We start from the raw sequence: 13,766 nt of genomic DNA on the forward strand, positions 1-13,766 counted from the left end.
CTACACTAAGCGTTGTCTGCATAATCCTGAGATGAATCCAGCTCTGCTCTGAATGAGGAATTGAGTAGCTGCTTATTTTTCCTGCCTCTTGATTCCCTGAAGTAGGCAAAAGCTCTTGATGGGAAACTCTCCCCTTCCCCATTTCACAGTGATTTCTTAGTGTCTGAACATAGCTTTCAGTCACCTTCTTTCCCCTGCTTCACTAAAGAAAGGTTAAACTTACCTGATGTGCAGTGAGGACCAAATAAATTATCTTCAGCACATTTTTCACAGGCTGTTCCACCAAATTCTTTCTGTGAATTACGTAAAGGAAATCAAAACTTAACTCATCTGTCTCTGTATTGATATATACTTAGCAGCCTGAAAAAGAATCCTTAGCTGTCAGCAGAAAGTAACAATAAAGGTTCAGTCAGCAAATCAGAGGTGAATACTGCAATCTAGAAAAAACCTTGTCCTTTGAAACAATTTTTTTCTTTTTTCTTTTTTTCTTTTCTTTTCTTTTTTCTTTTTTTTTTTTTATTTTAAATGTGCAGCTGTTATGCTTCAAATCAAATCAGATGTTCAGAATAACAAGTCAAAAATAAAGAGAAGTAATCAAGCCTAATGTCCAAAGAATTTTTACAATTTCTATGTTGCATTTTCTGACTGTTTTTCACTCTGCCAATTTTTTGCGTGTCCCCAGATGTGCTCTTGATGTAATGGGAAGCTTAACCAGTAGAAGGGGAGGTAGAAGAGTGTATTTTCCATTGTTTTTAAAAAAAGTCTTCTTGGCTTTAGTTATAAAGCCAAAGCTATTCCTGCTTTACAACTCACATTGTACTGAGAGTTTAGTTCCAAGTATAAACTTTCTAATTAGGGCAAAAAGCCATAAATAATAGCACACTTTAAAAAACAGAAGAACTCAAGCCACCTGTTCCAGGAAGACAAGATGAAAGAGCTCATTTAATAATTTCATTTGAATATGCATCAGACTCTGGAAATAATGTGATGATTAGCGCAAAAGAAAAAAAATTCAAGTAGGTAATCTCTACTGATTCTTAAATATTTCCCTTTAATGTGCATATATCTTTTAATATGCATTATTTCTTAGTTGAGTTTGCATGCTATTTTTATTTTTTTTTCATTTAATACCAAGGATGTACCTGACAAGTGCACGTTCCATCACCATTTATGCCCTGGGAGCAGCGTCCTCTCCTGTTGCATGGTGATGCAGCTCCTCCTGGACAGGCTGGAAATGACAAGGTTTAAGCCATCAGTCAGCTCTTTCTGAACTCTCATGCTCTACTTTCATGTTAGGGGTGACAGCCTCAGAGGCTGGAGGGTTTTGGGCTAGAGTGGGACCTCCAGTGAGTGCTGCTGTTTGGCACCTGTGGACCTCTTCATGAGAATCTCAGCTTCAGCAGAGACCATCACTCCCTCTAGTCTGGGAACTCAAGCTAGTGACTGTAGCTGAAGGACAGCACAAAAATTTGTTCTCTTATTCTGAAGAATCATTTTGATTTTGTCCCTGCTGATCCACCTCTCTCTGCAGACACTCTATGCTGTTAGCTTTTCTGATACGAGTAGAATTTGCTGGCCCACTTCTGCAGGTTCATACAAATCTGATTGAATATTTGCTGTGAGAATTATAATTATATATATGCTAAGTTAGAGTTTAAATAAGCCTTTTTCTTTTCCCCACAAAATGCATTTGCTTGATGTTAAAAGTTCTTCCTTTTCCTTGCTACGTCTGCTAAGATTTTGATATGTGATTCAAGTGATCCTGGAAATTGAAATTTGGGTACCCTGTAGCTCACTTCTGTCCGATGTGCAGTGGTTGCTAGTAAAACTTGTATGCTAAAGATGTGCTAAACTCTTCTGATCCTCTGGTGCTAAAACCATGCTTACAGGCAGGGATTTAAAAGGTGAGACAGAATCTGACCAAAAACCCCAGCCAACAGGAGAGGATAAGAAACAATAATTGTGTTTCCAAATCAAAATTGATTTTTGGTTGAAATTTTTAATATTATAATTTTTACTGAAAGTTTACCTATAGGAAATGCATATTACATTAATTTTCAGTCAGACAGCTCTGTCAGATTCCCCCTCCCCTCCTCCCTTAGGGGTATCCTTACGTTCTGTAGTTGTGCAGCCTCTCTGTGGAAATGATTTATTAAGTCTCTTCCATGAGCCCTTCCTTCCCATAACTGGAGTTCTAACTGTTGTTAGGTACCATAACCCTGATGCAGGTGGTATCTAAATGTATCAAACTGCTGCTGCCCTCAGAGGTTCTCTGTTGCATTTTACTGGTAGATTTATTGCTTATAATGAGTCCCTGTTTGTTCTGTGTGGGTGGAGATGGGCAGCACTGGAGTTACGCTCCCACTGAGTAACTTTATTCTGATTTAAGGTGGTTAAGTGATGGGCAAGTTTTAATGAAAAAGAACTTGATTTGGACAGAGTGATGAGCAAATAAGTAGGTGTGTATACACACCTAATTTTACTGAAGTATGTGGATTTATAACAATCTGTTAATATTTTTTAAATTTATTCTCTAACAGTGAATCTGTGAGGTCTGTTGCATGGGAGGAAGCTTCTTGTGAAAAAACAAAAAACAAACAAAAAAAATTTTAGTGCAGTTTACCTCATACATGCTGAAATAAAAACATTTATTAGGAACTGAGATGATAATGAGGTAAAGTAATAAATACATATACTTTAATCTTTAAAGTGGGTGTTAGTGAATCTAGTTTTCTGGCTACCATAGGATACCTATATCTTTTAGAGTGACACAGATGCAAATGCTTTGATATTTGCTCTGAATGGAAACAATTTTACCTGCACTGACAGTTTTTATTGTATGTGCAAAGACAGAGAAATAATGAGATAACTCTGTTTATAATATAAATTCTAGGAAAGGTTGCCTTAGAATTACTAAAAAAACCATTTTTTTTTACAGTTTATATTCATTACACTTGCCCTTATCTTGTCCCTTGTTTTGATACCACCAGCAAGGGACAGCTTTATCAGAAGTTTGCAAATGACCATATTGTTGTATGAGTTTGGTAAGGAAGATAAAATGCTTCCCCTGGCCAGCAGGGCCACAGGAGGCAGCACTGGGAGACTGGGGGGATGCTGGTGCAGTCACCTGCCACCACCCCATGCTGGAGAGAAGTGAGATCTTTGATTTTGGTAAGGATGTTTTTTTTGCATAGTAGTAAGAAAGAGGTGTTTCTGCCTAGCTCTTACAGCTGTCAGAGATGAAAGGCCAAAAGATCTTAAAAATATTTTTTTTTCTTGTTTTGTTTCATAGAGTTTAATTCAACAATTCCTAAGAGTGTTTGGATGCATCCCCTTGGATTACTTCTCTTCACCTGGATCCCAGCAGGCTGAAGCACCAGGTAAAACTTCTAAAGATGTATTTTGGACATGTAATTTAATTGAATTAGGTATGTTAACTTTCCTCTTGGCCCTTTTTTTCCCCCTCCTAACTTCTTTTCTGTATTGCTGCAGTGCTTTCTACTCAGTTGTCCATACTGCTTGCCTTTCAGTTTGTACCTGAGCTTTTCTTTGAGGCCATGGAAATATTTGCCCAAAGCTGGGGTAGGGAGTAGCTCCCACTGACACCCACCAGCTTTGGCATCTCTTGGCTGGATGACCCTAGGAGTGTTAAAAGGTTCTGGTCTTTTTCCCTGGGCTTTTTTCTCCCATATTTTCTCTTTTTCCTTGATGTCTTTTTTCAGAGGGCTGGGCATGGATGGGGAGGGGTGGGGAACAAATATTTTTCATTCACACTGCATGTTTCAGTGTGTGCTATCATTGAAGGAAGTCAGAGTGCTATTTAGGACCTACTTCTGTCATTGTCATCAGATGGTAAATGTGAAGCAAAGCCCTAGTCAGGGATTTTTCTCTGGCCTCAGGAAGGACTGGCTTTCCTCCCGACATTTCAAGGCGTGCCGTACTCTCTTAGGGAGATGGTGATAACGCAAAGAGCTATTGTCTTCCTCCAAATGACAGCAGAAACAATGCTGAGACCTTGATGCTTTGCTTTTTGGGGCTGGGAACTTTGTCTGAAGGAAGAGGGCTTCCTCACTCCTGCAACCTCTAGCCTTCTGTGCTGCAGACAGGGCCCTGGTGCAGGTGTGGCAAATTCTGCCCCCCTCTAGAAACACCAACACCCATTCCGTGGCTTCCCAGAGCACCCTGAAGTATGGGATGACAATCAAGTGTAGCATTGCCTTCTTCCCACCAGACAACTTTGGCTGCATTTGGTGGAACAACAGTAGAATCATAGAATCATAGAATTGGCTGGGTTGGAAGGGACCTCAGAGATCATTGAGTCCAACCCTTGACCCACCATTGCAGTTGCTAGACCATGGCACTGAGTGCCACATCCAGTCTCTTTTTAAATATCTCCAGGGACGGAGAATCCACTACTTCCCTGGGCAGCCCATTCCAATGTCTGATCACTCTCTCCGTAAAGAAATTCTTTCTAATATCCAACCTAAACTTCCCCTGGCACAGCTTAAGACCGTGCCCTCTTGTCTTGTTGAAAGTCATCTGGGAAAAGAGACCAACCCCCACCTGGCTACCCCCTCCTTTCAGGGAGTTGTAGAGAGTGATGTGGTCTCCCCAAAATCACCATACAAGTAGTTATTTGCAGAAGAAGGCAGGACCACACACTGTGTACTCAAGTATTCGCCTACTGGTTCTGTACAAGCAGCTGTAAACTAGGGTTTGACCATTTTTCCTTTAGTAGGCAAATCACTGGTAAATCATAGCTTGGGCCATGCTAAAATAATTTTAAAATCTATTTTGTGGACAAAAGTACTTCACAGATGTTGAGCCAGATCTTTACCCTGTCATCTAAACTATTAAATAAAGGAGAAAACAATCTGTCTAGGCAGAAAAACTTCTGTCTGGATGGCCACCTTGGTAGTGTGAGGTTTGATGCTGAAAGACTTATCCTGAGTAATGGAGAGTGGGAGGGGAGGCATTTCTGGCTACCTCCTGCTTCAGTAATGACCTTTAGCATTCACTGGAGTTTCAAAAAATTTGAAAGATAAAACTATTTCAAGTTGAGCTGAGAGAAAATACCCTCCTTCCATCAAAAGTAAAAAAAAATTAAAGATTGTGAAATATTTCAGACTTAGATGAGAGGGTATTTTTGATGAAAAATGAAACATTTAGACTTGCAGCTTGAAAATCTTAATTTTTAAAATTTGTGGTGTGGATCCTTCCAAATGGAAAGTCATTTTATAGACATTGACTGAAATTATTTGTTTGGAAAGTCTCAAAACCAAGGGAGTTCCCTGAAATTTTTTGATTTCTCTATAAATTTCTCTTTTTAAATGAAGCTTTAAATACGTGTTTTTCTCCAACTCCAAATATTTCAAGTTGTTGCTGAAAACTGATTTTCATTTTTACTCCTAAAACACAACCTGAGAGCAACCTTCTCATAGCAATACCTTCTAAAAAGAATAAAAATCATTCCTTTACTTCTACTCAAATTATTATTAAAAGAAAGACAATTGAAAAGAGCTCACCCATGCAGTCTGGGCCCCAACGTCCCTGGCAGCACTCGTGTTGTTCAACTTCCTTTAAACAATGATGCCGACATCCCGGAAAAGAGCGTGTGTGTGTTTTAATTTCTAGGTAATACCTGAGGAAAAGAAGTTGGAGCTGCTTTAAAGTACTTACAAGTCTCCTGTGAGGAACAATATAACTGTTAATATCCTCTTCTGCTTTCACTGTCAGAGAAGAGCACATTAAGCTTCATAGTATTGATCTGCCTTTTTTCTTCGTTCTAAAATATGCTGCATGGCAAGATCTTCAAGATCTGAAAAGATCCTTAGAGCTTAGATCCTTAGCAGTTTGCTATGAGTTTTGATTTGAAATAGTCCTTTAAACATTATTTAATATCCAGGTTCTTTAAATGTTAAGCAAGCTCAAAATAGTTACAGTTCCCCTAAACTACTGCCTTTGTTTTTGTTTTTTTTTTCTTTTTTTATCTAGAAGGCAAGTTTTCAAATCTGTTTTGAGATATTTCTTTCTGCCCTTCATTCCCCACACCTCCCCAATCTGATATTTTGAAAAATCTGTTATTTATATGATATGAATGATATAAAGATAATCTATATCATAATACCTATTTATCACTTAATATTTATATATCGTTCATATAAAAGATGCAGAATAAACAAGAAAGTGATTTTATGGTGTAAATTAAAAATATGGTAGGCCATTGATAGCAAAGTTTATTTTCCTCTTATGCCATTTGCTGATTAACTTTAGGCTTGAAGTAAAGCTTGGCATGTGAAATTGGTGAAGCCAATAGAAGATGTTTTTTAAGAAAATGGCATAGAACGGAGTAGTAGTTATATGAATGAATATTTTCTAATTTGTGGAGAACAGTATTCATAAAGAAAATCTCTGACAAAAGAGATACCTGCAGTCTGGTATCCCAGTCCCATTGGTAATTTTGGTGTAACCAGCCAGGCACTGGGTTTCGAGGTTTAGGGAACAAGGTACACATTCAGTTTTCATTTGAATAACCAGCTTTTGATCACATTGCTTCTTTGTCTGTAATAGGAAAAGATTAATTAGAAGGAAGGAAAAAGTTCTTTGATTTGCTTTGACTCAGACCCCAGTGGCATTGTTGGAAAATCACAAATTTAATTCAGCTTTTTTTTCACTCCCATCCTCAAGCTCTAACCTGTTCAGAAGGAGCTCCCTGCTCTGAAGCTAAACCAGATAATAGACCACATTTTAGGGCCTTGCAGTGGGCTTGTCTGCACAAAATGTGTCCAGCCACTGCAGGATAAACCTGTCATATGTCTCCAAAGAATGCTTTAGCAACTAATGCTAAATTCAGCAGGTGTTTAAGCCAGATACGGAGAGAGCATCATCCTGCAGAGCATTAGTTCTGGAGTTGCCTCACAACCCCATATCAGGATGGATAAAGCCAAGTGCCATCAAGTGCCTTCTCCATCCAATGGCAAAATTAAACATAAGGTTTGTAGGAGGAGGTTGCTTGTGGCTCTGTGTGCATTGAGCACAGCACATATCAAAAGGTCAGGCTTCCTTTTATCACCACCACCACCATACTGAACTAAAGGAATAGGGCTGGTATTTTCATGCTGTTATAAAAGAATGGAATCTAACTCTTTGCATTGAAGTATCATAGAAGTTATGGACCTGACCTGAACAGTGCACACTGAGATGTGCAGCACCCTCTTTTTTAATTTTTTTTTTTCCCCAAGCCTAGCTTGGGGAACCTGGTCATAGTCCTGTAGCACAAATGCCAGGGGCTCATGACCCTTCTTGCTGTGGAGCTCCTGGTTTCAAGAACATAAACCTGAAAAATTACTTTAGAAGGTGGCAGAAAGGAGAAAGAGCTTAGGTTGTTGTCACAGTGGCAGCATTGTTTACTATGGCTGTTGAAATTATAGATTTGAAATTTTCTATATAACAAAAATAGCACCTCTTTCCCACTAATAAAACAGCCAACATATTTTAAACTCTTTTAAAGCAGAGTCTTTGCTGAACTCCATCTAATGTTGGCTTCATCCTTTTTCTTCCTGATGAGTGTTTGTAGAAGTAAGTTCATAATTCACAAATTGTGAGAATCAATCTAATGCAAGATATCATTTTTAAAAGCCAACAAAAAGTAACAAATGAGATCATCATTCTTGGAGAGGAATTACTGTGAAGTGCTGATTTTCTATTCCACTGTTCTCTTAAGTATGGCCCAATTTAGGTGGTCTTAACTCTCTCAAGTAATATTGACTACAACAGGCTTCCTGTCTGGCACAGTAGAATTGGAGTGAACTCTCTGAATGGGATTTCAATGAACCAGTCATATAGTCAATTAAAGCAATGTCTGAATCATTGCCAGGGCAATGTCAGGAAATACTTAATGTTTATCTTGAGAAATTGTACCTGCCCACTGTGTGAGTATCTGTGCATGTGTGTATATATGCAGGGGCCAGTTCCAGCATCATCATCCATATGAAAATATTTAAATATATTAGAGGTTTTTTTGGATGTTTTAAGTAGTTTCCTAGATGATAAAGCTAAAATTATAGCACAGGAGCATAATACAGAATAATAGAAGTTCTTGCATGAAAATTAGCTTGAACAAGAGGATCTTTTAGAAAGCATTCATTTGGTTTGGAAATGGACAGCTAAGGATAAACTGTGTTGTGTTGCTTCTGTTGTGATTTGCCTATGATGGTTTTGCTTTGGTCTTCAGTCATTTCTCTTCTGTATTTCACAGGATAGATACAAAATTGTTTTGCTACCAAGTTTACTGCTCCCTTCTTATGAATACTTACAGACTGAGATTAGAGTACATTTTCTGTATGCACCTAAATAAACAGCATTTCTTGAATTCCCTAAAATTACTCTGGTTTCTCAGTTCTCAGGTTATTCCCAAGCTCTCCTCCAGATCCTGCCCAGTTTGGCAATAGCCTCCTGGATGGGGAGTGTCAAGCTTGGCCTCTCTGGGCAATTCCTGTGCCCATGAATGGGGCTCATGCACTCCCCCTGAAAGGGCATTTTTACCTCTCACCTCAGCAAATGGAACATTAACACTTTGTGTAGCAGTGACACAGAGGGAGCTTCAGGTCATTTGCCATCCAGGGTCTATTCCAAGCCACCACTTCCAAGGATGGAGCCCATTGCAGTGCTGCCTAGTGTTGCTTGATGGACATCCTTTGGTATTTCTGCCCAAACAATATATGTGCATATGCAGCTCTCTACTGTCCAGATAGTCTTGGCTGGACCTTCTGGGCATATGTGGGGTGCTGCAGAAGCTCACGGTTGGCCTAGGAATGTAAACTAGCACGTTGGGCAGGATTTCAACATATGCCACAGCCTGGTAGTCCTAGATGAAGCCCTCACCCCAGCAGTTTCTCACATTATTCTTCCTTCGGTGTTTGTGACAGCAGCACATTTGGGTAGTGAAAACTGTGAGTATGTGACAGACACTGATGAGGCAATTAAAGTGCATGAGCTCTAAGGGACTCCATAGTTGTCACCCAGTTTATAAATATATATCAACATCTATTTAGACTTCAAATTTTAGTCTTTATAATTGTACTGATGATATCTGATTTGGGCAGTATTCAAGTAGAGTAGCTACATCTGGGTTGTGAAACTTTTACTGTTGGGTAGACAGGTGCTTTTGGAAGAAAAATGAAACCTTTTTCCATATGTAGGTATTATGTGGATACATCTCAATCAGTCAGTTGGCACAGCACTGGTGAGCAGTGCCAGGTGGAGCAGCCTGAGCACGCCCTCTGCCCCCTCAGCAGAGCCCTGTGCCGGGGGGGGCACTGAGCTGATCTGGCTCTCTGGGCTTCAGCTCTAAGGTGGCTGCCAGAAGCTCAAACCAGATCATTTCTCTCCTCCTTACTTCCCATCCAAAACCACCTCAACAGGTACCAACACAAGTGGGCTTGAACGCTTCAAGCTCTTCAAAGCCCTGGTGCTCAACACCAATGCAACCACCTGAAGGGTCTGTCTTTGTGAGAGGAGACTCACAAGCCACAGCAGGAACCAAACCAGCACAAATACAGAGTCTGGGCACCATGACTCCTATGACTATTTCCACTGAGCCAAATCAGTATTTTTAATATTGAGGAATCATAAACCCGGAGGGTTTTCTGATGCTACTGAAGCCCTTCTCCTTGCAGGTGCTCAGGGTAAGCTGTGAAGAGTTGCTGGGCTTGTAGGATATTAAGGTTCAGGAGTGGCTGAAATTATTTTGCTACAGAAGTTGTCATGAAAAGGTACATCACAAAATTCCATTTTTGGAACAAGAAAATTCAAGGAGATCTTGAAAAGGTTAAATCTAACTAAAATAATAGATTATAACCTTTCCCTACCACCAACTATGAAAGCCCAGATTTAAAAAAATGCTTAAATCACTTCCACTTTGTCCAGTTTCCTTATTTTCCCTTTTGCTGTTTTGGAAAATGGAAGAAAGGAAATTAGTTAGCAGCACTTTTTTTAGAGACTGAAAAAGATCACACCTTTTCAGGTATTTTTTGTAATTTTTTAAGTATTTGTCCATTTGAAAAAACCCAGACCTGAGCAATTTCTCCCCATCATTTTGTTTCCTCTTTCACAAGTGATTTCTCTCCAGAAGACAGTAATGTAAAACCTCATGTTGTGAGACAGTTTAGATGAGTGATTGCCTTGCTGGTTCAAATCTGAACTCCTAGCTCAGATTTATAGCCCAACACTTTCTGCCTAACTACCAGGGTGGTGAAAACAGATGTGAAATTCCACAGATCCATAGGATTTGTACACAACAACTGCACCATTTCTCCAAAAGCATACAGATTTTTTTTATACTTAAATTTAAAACTTTGTAAAATTCCTTCCAATAGCTCAATTCGTTAGAATTTTCCCCCACCTATCTGAAACAGTTTTTCCTCCTTGTGGTTACTGGAGAAGATAATAACCACTGTGGAAAAATTTCTAAGTTTGCCTTCTGATTTATCAGAAATTCCCACATTTTTCTTTTGATGAGTAGATCATCCACAGTGTTTTGTCACATTTAAAATTTTTAGAGGCAATTTCAGCATACTCATGAAGCATCATTTAAGTCAAATTATCACCTGGAATAAACAGATGTATTTTTTTTATTTCACAGGGATTAGTTGCACAGCACTCATTTTCTCATTCATCATCCTATGGCATCAGTGAATGTTAAAGCCAGTATCTGATAATGTCTGATAAGTAGTCCCTCTGTAATAGTGAAACAGCCCCCACACCATAGTGTAATACAGACACATAAAAGTTCATTACTTGAATAAAAAGCTGTTTCTTACCTCATCTGTAACTTGTGATGTCAAACATGGCTTCACTGCAGTCAAAAAAGCCAGAAATAATGTAAAACCTGGATATTTTTCCATTGTGAAGAACTGGATTTTATTTATTTTCTTTCTCTAGACAGAAGAATTGTAATTCTGACTATAAGGAAACATTTGTTAGAGCTGCTCTTTCTTCTGCCTTCTTAGGCAAATAGTTTAACAGGACTCTTGTCTTCCTGAAGGAGAATGAGTGAAGCATGTGAAGCTTGCCTGCAGGCAGGACAAATTCCAAAATGCAGGGTCTTTGCTGAAAGTTTTCACTGCAAAGCTGAGTAAACCCTTCCTAACTGAATGACAGGATATCCTGACAGGGCTGTGCTCAATTATCCCTCTCTCTGAAACTGTTGACAGTACAAGACCAAGGACACTGAGCCATTATGACAGATGATGTTTTTGTCTTTTAGGTGGGCATGGACAGGGGATGGGAGCAACTGCTGTGCTTTTGAATCTGACCTATGGCAGAGCAAAGGATCCCTGGAAGCTGCCTTGTCAACCCTAATAACATGAGGGTTGTTCCCCTGAATGTGGTTCTGGGAGAATTACTACTGACTTGGTCTCAGGAGGCCAAAAGAACATCTCCCAGTAATAGGATAAAAAGGGGGAGCATTTTTTTTCATTAATTTTTGCTATTTTTGTTAAATCATTTTCATTGATTTCCTGGAGCTAAGCAGAGGAAATATAACTCAGCTGTATTACTTGGTGGTTAGGAGAGATGAGTAGATACACATTCTGATTTGCCAAAAGCATGACTGTTTGTCTTTCTTCTTAAGAGTTGTTCAGCTCTTTTCTAGTGCTGCTCTTTGCTGCTGCTCTGGTCAGTCTTTTAAGGGCAGGCTCTCTTGTATCTTAATTACCTTAAAATCTGGCTGCCTCTGGCTTGCCAGCTTTGCTTTGTGCTCCTGGCATTATAATTTTTCAATTATTTGAAGGCACACCATAAGAGTCCCTTAATATAAATTTGTGCTTTGAAGCCAGGTTAAGTTTTTGAAGAGCCCACAAGATAGTGGCTGTAAAGATAGTGCTTTCTCTCAAATTTCTATTTTTAATCATGTTGCATGATGTTGCATTCACCTTTAGACCACAAATACAATGGTGCACTTGTAACCTGTTATCTTGTTTGTATTGTTTTCCTAAGGAATTCAGTGGTGATACACATATAATACACTAATTAATCTAGTTTTGTTACATGTTCTAACTGAATACTTCAAAATTGCTTGTAGGAGGTGGCAGGGCAAGATGTTTCCTGCGTGGTCATCAGATCCTGTTCCTTTCTGCTTTATGATGAGGAACATAAATAATTTCTTGTTTATACAGACAAGATAGCAGCCAGGGGTTGCAATGTAAATGCTGACGGTATGTATGGCCCTGAGAAAAGCAGTTTCTCTTTTCTGAGGTCAAGGCCTTTCATGCTACTTTGGTTTTGCATACAATGTACAATCAGGCCTGGTGGGGAGGAATGGCTCAGGTTTTAATTGAAAAGAGCACAATCCTGGAGGATTTTCTCTTTTGTCTATGCTACCTGGACAAAAAATATTTGCCTGGTCCCTGTGTGTGTGATGGCAGGAGCTGACAGCTGCTGCAGCAGCCTGAGGTCAGCTGGGTTTCTTGCTTGTTGTCACTTCAGACAGGGCAGTGATGAAAGAAGCTGTAAATCAAGCATGTCTCTTTCCTGCTCTGTAGACTGAGATAAAAAAGCAACACACATCAGCTCTCTTGTTATCTACTCTTACCTCCCGTATAGGCATTTGTGTGAAGTAAACCCATTTTCCCTTTCCTTCCTCTCCCTGGTGGAGAGCAGCCTCCCTGCTAACTCCTGTGATGACTGTTCCCTGCTCTGAAGGGACCATCCATCCTTTCCTTGTGTTGGTAACGGGGATTTTTCTGTTGGTGCGGGGGATTTTCCACATTTGTTAAATACAGACTGTGCCAGCCTCTGACTGTAGCATTGGCTGTCCAGCTCCTGCCCCACTTTGGTGCAGAAATACAGGCTACTTCATCACTTGGCAGACAGGATGGGGCTACCTGGAGACTCAGGTTTGAGAAGGTGGCAGCCTGACACTGAAAGCATCCCATGCAGTGTGGCACCACTGCTGAGGGCAGTGTCCTGGTTAGGGGTCCAGGGAGCTGGCTGCAACCTTGCTTGGGGGGAAGCTGCCCTGGTGGCCTGGCCAGTGGTTGAGGTACTGGGCAGTGAGGGGCTCCAGTGCTGTTGTCCATGGTGTGGTGTTGGGTACTGGCGTGCTGTCAGCATGGGGAGGAAGCCCTGTCTGATGGATTTCACCCTTGGCTTTCAGAAACATCATGCTGGTGTTCCCTGAAGGCTGGATCCTGCATCCTCCCTCCCCTTCCCCTGCTGGTGCCTAAGCCACAGAGTGCCAAGGGGGTCTGCACACCCCTGGTGTCCCCAGCAGGGAATTTGCCCTCCTGTAAATACGTGTTACCCAGTGCATCACTGAGTCTGCACTAAATTTTGTCTTGGCCATCCTCCAGCTCCCTCCCTTGATGTTTTTGTGTCCTGTCCTGGTTGTCTGGCCCATGTATTTCTGGGGCAGTTCTCTGGGGTAATTGTTGTTACATTGCTGCTTATTTAGCTGATGAAGCCTCTTGAATCTCCTACTCTTGATTTTTATGGGCTTTAGAAAAATATTTTATTATTGCTTCATGATGTGCCTCTTCCTGTGTCCATCTGGAGTGGTGAAGAGACCTTGGATCTCTGGTTCATAGGAGAAACTGAAAATTTTCAACAACCAATATCAAAATACAAATGTGTGTGTGGATTTGGTCCCTGTGAATTATTTTTTTTTTTAAGATTTATGTTGATAAAAGTGGAGGAAGTGAGAGAAGGGAATGTGGGAGTGACAGTGACTGTGGGCAAGCATACACCTGCAAGCTGAGATCAATTTC

The 13,766-nt window shown here is 40.2% G+C and overlaps 1 protein-coding gene across 1 annotated transcript in view; it reads right to left on the reverse strand.

Annotated features, from left to right (window-relative positions):
- Positions 1 to 10,904, reverse strand: part of STAB2 (stabilin 2) — an 86,082-nt gene extending 75,178 nt beyond the window's left edge. Inside the window, exons 1-5 of the mRNA XM_030469097.1 lie at positions 10,821 to 10,904; positions 6,428 to 6,561; positions 5,526 to 5,641; positions 1,143 to 1,228; positions 224 to 293 (exon numbers count right to left, since the gene is read on the reverse strand). Of these exons, the coding sequence (XP_030324957.1) occupies positions 224 to 293; positions 1,143 to 1,228; positions 5,526 to 5,641; positions 6,428 to 6,561; positions 10,821 to 10,904 (490 nt within the window). The remainder of the gene's footprint in view (positions 1 to 223; positions 294 to 1,142; positions 1,229 to 5,525; positions 5,642 to 6,427; positions 6,562 to 10,820) is intronic.
- Between the last annotated feature and the right edge of the window lie 2,862 nt (positions 10,905 to 13,766).

This window comes from Calypte anna, chromosome 1 (genome assembly GCF_003957555.1).
Source record: "Calypte anna isolate BGI_N300 chromosome 1, bCalAnn1_v1.p, whole genome shotgun sequence".
Classification (NCBI taxonomy): domain Eukaryota; kingdom Metazoa; phylum Chordata; class Aves; order Apodiformes; family Trochilidae; genus Calypte; species Calypte anna.